We start from the raw sequence: 6,530 nt of genomic DNA on the forward strand, positions 1-6,530 counted from the left end.
GAAAGGCGTCCCAACCCAAGGGGAGATCTCCGCCATGCAGCCAGCTGCTTAGCAGGGAGAGCTCAAAAAAAGCTCACTCAGGCTGTCATATTTATGGAATAAAGCGGTTGGCTCGTAGTCAAATTACGTGCGATGGAAAAGGTAAGTATGAGACTCCTTGTACCCACAACCTCCTTTGTTCCTTGACCAAATTAGTCTTGGAAGAACCACCTGCTATTCATGTGTTAATCGCATGATCGGTGTTCCGGTTTCCAAGCTCATATACATCAAAGCTCACCATGTCACCCTGTTCCTCGTGTGGGTTTTCAAAGAGCAAGTTGGAACTAGAGAAGTTCATGACCTGGTCACAGCCTAGACCTTTACTTCCTTTGGAGCCTGAACCAAAACTACCACAGGTTTGGTCAAGCAGTCGAGCGTACCCGTCACAAAGAGCACCCACCAGCTGAAGCAGGCAGGGGTGGGGAGCGCAGCGGCACCCACACGTACCACAAATCACCCTTTCACTCATCATTAAGGAGTGCTGAAATACAGCCACCCCAAGGTGAAACAAGGTCCTGCCAACCTCCTACCAGTCCCCATGCTGCGCCTCCTGCGAAGGGCGAGGGAGAGCTACTCTCGGCTGTGCCTCGCTGGGGTCCCGGCTGGTCTCTCAGCTCGCACCAGGGCTGTTTGCTGACCACCTGTGACATGTTTCCTGCGGGAATTCTTGAGCACAGCCACCCCAGGAGTCCCGCGGTCTGCACGCCGGAGCTGCAGTGCCCCAGGCTGACAGCTATACCGGGGAGGAAAGCACCGGGCTGGGAATTACTGGGAATTCTCTCTGCCCACAGGGCAAGCTGTAGCTCAGACCTGCAGGACACCGAGGACCCGCAGTCCGGAGAGCGATCCCAGAACGAAGCTCTGGGGAGCTCTACAGTTAGGAGGAAACTTCCAGACACCAGTTTGTGACATATGCTGACACTACGTCTTTCCTGCAGAAACAGCCTTCGGCTCTCGCGGGGCTAATCTAAAGTTCACACCGCCACGGCCCATTATTTATTCAGCTCTGCGTGTTCAGCCTGCATTATCTGTTAACACTTGATAACGAGATAATTTCTGGGTTTGCTTTAGCTTTGGGCTTCAGACAGAAGCTTCTCTATTTTGCATCCATAAGCCTACAAATCAAAGTATGTCAGCAAAAGACCGCAATACTCACAAGCTGAAATATGAAGCATCCTTCCCTGTGTGCAAACTGGCTTTGTTCTCAGTCACATTCGTATCGCAGACCAAAGCGATCATAAAAGAAGAGTCACGTATTTCCAGTCTTGCTTATTCCATTATGATCGACTCCAGCGACTTCAGGGGAGGAAAAACAAAGGGTCTCCATCATTTTTACCAACTTGTTTTAAAACAGTTCTTTAAAGAACACGAAGAAAAGGGCCGTTTTCCATTATAAGGAAAAAACAACAAAAACAGAATAAAAATAAACTTTAAGCCAGCTTCTGGACTCGATAAAGAGTTACTTGACTGACTGCGGAGGAACAGTCTGAGATCTTAGATCAAGACCAGTAAAACTGAGCTCAACGCTTAACTCCCTTCCTGAGCCGTTAGTAAAGCTCCCCAGTGACCCCACTCCCACCGCTGCAGAGGTAGGAGAGAGAATGTCTTCTGTAATCGCAGAGAACAATTATTGCCATTTCAGATCGTACTCTGCTTTCAATCTCTCCTAGGTGAGAGAGTCTCATCTCACCATACTCTGTAAGACAGAAGTACCTCTGTGAGAAAACTGGAACTAATCAATTTGGGGAAAAGTAGAACCAAACACCAAGATCTAAATGCTAAAGACCATTGCAACGGGTCCCCCTTAATCACTCCAAATTGATAACATATTTGCCGTGACTGGGAATGTCAAGAGCACACGATACCAAACTCTGCTCCCTTCACTCCAGTGGATTTGTTCTGTTAGGGTAAGAGTCAATTACTCAGCACTAACTGCCTGAGAAGGACAAAGCCATTTGAAGCTATATAATTATGTTAAAGTGAACGGAACAGCATAGTGGGTCAAAAGCATGTCTTGCACAAGTCTAAAAACAAAACAGAAAAAAAAACCCCAAACCCCCCTACACTCTGTTGAGTTTGGCCCCATATTCTTAGCAGGGAATATGCAAAATGCAAACTACACAGAGAAAGGATAACGCTGGTCAAGTAGGGTACGTGTTACATGCCTGAGACGTTAAGGAACATTTTTAGAAAAAGGGTGAAGATGGATTAAGGGCGTGGGGTGCAAAGTTATCTGGCTTCTGTCCTCCAGACAAATCACTGCCTTTTTCATGCCCACGGGAATACAGGAACAGCAGCAAGGTAGGCTCCTATGGACTAGAAGCAATTCGTAATAACTTGCACTGTGCAAAGGAAAAACACCCAATCAAGTGTTGCACTTCCATAATCAAAATGGCACCTCAACCCTCAAAAAGATACAAATTCCAGAGACAAGTATGTTAATTTATCAATAAAAAGTAGCACTGATAAATAAATTAATTTATATAAAAAAGAAAAGAAGATTTGGACACATTTTGGGGTAGAAGAAAAGTCACCTTCTCAGCCCACATGCGCTTGTTTTATTTACATATCCACAAATACCATGAAACACCATCCCAGCCCCCCCACTAGCAGCATGGTCACATGAATTCCGTAGATGAGCAGTTCATTCATGAGGCTGAAGTCTACCCGCCTTCGCCCCAGTAAGAGGAGTATGATGGAGAGTTTGTACTGGAAACGCAGAAAGATCCGGATGCCAAGGTACTGAAGGCAAAACAAGATAGAGAGTGCCACCCAGAGGATGGAGGTAAAGAGGCTGCAGCTGAAGTACAGCAGGAAACGGATGAATCCATACATCCATCGGGATTTGAGATAGATGTCGAAATTGTTGTACTTGGTGCGCACCAAGTGAGTGGTCCTTACCGGGCCACAGGCCGAATGCAGGCAGGTCGTGTGGGGGCCGTGGAACGAACGGACCCGGCGGGGAATGGGGATTACAGGCATCAGGCACCCCACCGGTCACAGAGTCCCAGGGCAGGATTTACAGGGCACATATCAAATATTATCCATGAACACGGAAGAGATCCAACAGCCTGGGAACGCTAACTCTTTGCTGAATTTCCAGGAAGGAAGAGACCTGCAGGAAGGCAGAGAAGGAAAACACATGTAAGTAGCCCCAGCAGGAGGAGAGGCGGCATGGCAGATACTCTCCGGCGTGGCAGTTACTCACAACTGCTTTGCAAAACTCAACTTCTTGGCTTAAGCCAACTTTGCTTTGCTTCTTTGCTGACTGTTTACCAGGCAGACATAAGAAATACAGTTCTGTTTCCATCACGACCAAGTCAGATTCCAAACAGCTCCCTAGTAGCATGCAATATCAGCACTAGCCATAGCCTTTTATAAGCTTTACAGTGTTAATGCAGGAAAGATGAGAACTTTGTTCTGGAATTAGCCTGGCTAATTCACAGGTCCTCCTTAATCAAACAGCTGTCCTGCAACAGTCCACCCATGCGAGCAGTAATATTAATGTATGTGTTTGCATTGCATCATATTTTTTTTAAAGAAAAAAAAAAAAAGTTCTCCAAGTACTTTTGCAAGCGAATTCTACAGACCAGACACAGCGGTGATTCTAGATTTCTGCTCATTTCAAAACTTGGCAAAGCTTCACCAAATAAACAAACTGAAAATAATGGAAGGTCTTGCAAGAACAATGAGGCAATCGTGTTTTTCACACTCTACAGGATGTACCTCCCCTTGCTCAGCCGAGCCTTGCGGTCTCAATGTCATTGCACCCAATGGCAAGGCAGCCTTTCAAAGACATCTACTAGTTTATTTCTCCCTTTGGGACCCGCAGATAAGTGAAATATCTTGATCTTCTGGAGTGTTTAGGATTTATAATCTTAACATCCTTTCACACACCCATTGTTGCTATGTGAGTGATGAGCAGTAGCCTGTTCGCTGCTCTCTGCTTCACCCCAGGCTTACGATGTGCCAAATTCCGGGAATTATGAAATGACAATGCACTCATCAGATAATGCTAGAAAACAACAGGGACTTCCCCGGCCTCCTTGCACACCCAGGCGTTCAGACCTGGGCAGATCTTCCCTTTGCTGAACCAGAAACCATATTACCCTTAAAATTAAAAGTAAAGTAATTTAAAAGTTACTTCAAGAATTTTTTACTTTGCTACTAACAAGACTAGTCGCAGGGTAAATTATAATGCTGCGGGAAATTGTACTTTGATATCAAAAGCCCTCCCTGATACAATGCGCATCACTGGGCAAGTCTCTTCACTGCTTCCTGCCTCAAATTACACGTAAATGGAAACTGCAGTTCTGATCCCTTCTGCTTGGCCCCAGGCTCTAACTCCTTTTCGCCGTTACAGAAATTTGCAGGCAATCCGTTGGCTCTACATGAATGAGGGGCTAATAAAAAGGAGCATGGGTTAACTTATGATTAAGGCATTTAGGAAGTCGAGGTCTGTTCTCAATTATCAGAGACAGTCTCATAATTTTAAAGTGCCTCTTTGCCATAATTTCCTGTCTGCAGAAAGGAAATACTGAGCAGCTCGGAAGCGTGTTACAAGAATGTATTTTGCAAGGCATATAAATTGGTCAGACACTAAACCAACACTACTTAAAAACAACGTAGTCTTGTGCCTGGAGCATGCAACCCAACATGCTTCCCACCTGCTGCACATATACTGCTCAGTGCTTGTTTTCAGAGGTATTTTTGGAGTACTAAATGAGCAAGATAGGTTAAAATTCACATACTCTGATTCAGAGCATTCCGTATTCGACGATGCAGTCTCTCCTCACAACCTCTTTCACCAGAACACCAAGGACAGCTTATCATTTTCCAGCAAGCTCTAACATAGCTACTTAATCTGAGTCTCTGAGCAGCCACAGGCAAGTCAGCGTGCACGCTATTAGAGCGCTCACCAAGAGGGACGGAGCACAAACCCCGCTTGCATAAGCTGTAGTTTGCAGGGGCAAACTCAACACGCTGGCGGAGCCCTGTTTTAGAAAGGGAGTTTTGATTCTGCCAAAACCTTCAACAGATGAATCCAAGAGAACCGCTCAAACGGCTCAGCCGCAGAGACTTACTCTTTGGGAACAGCAGCAGCTTGCTCCCATTTACTGTGCCCGCCACACGAACAGCCTCTGGTAGGTTCACGCTCTTTAGATAAACTCAGATATCAACACTGGAACAGCCACGAGCAGGGGAACATTGTGAGAATAAAATAAACTTTCTGAAATATTACATTTTCAACGGTGCCGCCATCCACTCAGCAGAAGGTCGGTAATCCGCTGCCGTTTCTGGATGCCACTTAATTCTTGTAACAAAAAAGTGAAGTTTTCCTGTGACACCTGGCCTTCTAGGAGGAGTGAAAGAAACTGCTAAGGTGCTTCATAGACTCACAACGTTCTACATATGAGTTGATCTAAAAGATAAAACGAGAGAGTAAGTTTCAATTTGCTCATTTTGTGTGTTAAAAAGTTGAGAATTACTAGGCCCCTCCCCAAGCATGAATTTTTAATCCCATAAAGATTCTAAAAAAAAAAAAAAAGCCAAACCACACGCTGAATAATATAGGTATTACAGCTTACTGGTATGTGCTGGAAAGAATCGGCTAGCTTGTACTCAATGCCACACACAAAGACAGGAAAGAGAAAATCACCGAAAAAGAACTCCTGTCAGTCACCTTCTCCTGCCACGGAACCATCACCGTCCACCCAGGGCGTACGAAACACGACGCAGAGGGCACGCGCAGCCAACGTTTTTCCAAACAGAATGTGGAAGAGCAGGCCCCCAAACCTGTATGTTGGCACACGATGCCTAGAAGCGTTTGGACACCCATGCCTCAAGATCATTTCGGGGGGGGCCTTTCTGTTTTAAAGCACGTCGCTGTGAGGCTGGCAAGCTGCGTCGGGCTCTTGTGGGTATCATCCTACAGCTCAAAGGAGTTCAACTCTAAGGCCCGGGCACCTCGACGTCAGCCATGCTGCCGCTACCCCAAGCGCCACGTTAACGATGGCCTCATCAGGAAGTTAAAAATCTGGATAACTATTCACTTTGGTGAGTTTTTCACTCCCACTCCTTTAAAAATGGAGCGTATGACGAGAAAGCTACCGAAATACAGTGCTGCTTCTCTTCATCTACCACCCATTCCAGGCAAGGCCTGCTGTTGCTCAGGGTACCCATAACTCGCGGAGGAGGAGGGATGACAGAAAGACCGCAATGTTCACTGACGACCGGGCCATCAGTCAGGACCAGCGGGACCGAAGTGTTCCGGAAGGAGCCAAACGAGGTTCGGGACAATGACAAATAAAGGTTAGTGCTGATAAACGAAAGCAGGGGGTACCGGAGGGAGGGGAAGTTCGAACTCCTCCTACATCCTACCAGACCCTAAATTAAACCGCATCGGCTTGGGAAAGGAACCGAAGGCAGGGAGCTCAGCCGGGATTTCCCCGTGGCCTGCGCGGTCGAGAGCACGGCCCGGAGGGCGGGGA

The 6,530-nt window shown here is 46.6% G+C and overlaps 1 protein-coding gene across 2 annotated transcripts; it reads right to left on the bottom strand.

Moving 5' to 3' along the window:
- Positions 1-2,535: 2,535 nt before the first annotated feature.
- On the bottom strand, positions 2,536-6,195 carry LOC103915249 (chromosome unknown open reading frame, human C9orf69). Of its 2 annotated transcripts, XM_009322033.1 has the most exons (3): positions 6,151-6,195; positions 5,282-5,461; positions 2,536-3,154 (listed from the first exon to the last, which is right to left on the bottom strand). In XM_009322033.1, exon 3 carries the CDS (start codon positions 3,019-3,021, stop codon positions 2,602-2,604), a length of 420 nt encoding a protein of 139 aa, XP_009320308.1. In that variant the 5' UTR covers positions 3,022-3,154; positions 5,282-5,461; positions 6,151-6,195; the 3' UTR covers positions 2,536-2,601. The 2 variants fall into 2 exon arrangements, with proteins under 2 accessions (XP_009320308.1, XP_009320309.1); XM_009322034.1 differs by lacking the exons at positions 5,282-5,461; positions 6,151-6,195 and adding an exon at positions 4,791-5,258 and having other exon boundaries at positions 2,551-3,154.
- Positions 6,196-6,530: the final 335 nt, after the last annotated feature.

The sequence above is a fragment of the Pygoscelis adeliae genome, unplaced genomic scaffold (genome assembly GCF_000699105.1).
Source record: "Pygoscelis adeliae isolate BGI_AS28 unplaced genomic scaffold, ASM69910v1 Scaffold114, whole genome shotgun sequence".
Taxonomy (NCBI): domain Eukaryota; kingdom Metazoa; phylum Chordata; class Aves; order Sphenisciformes; family Spheniscidae; genus Pygoscelis; species Pygoscelis adeliae.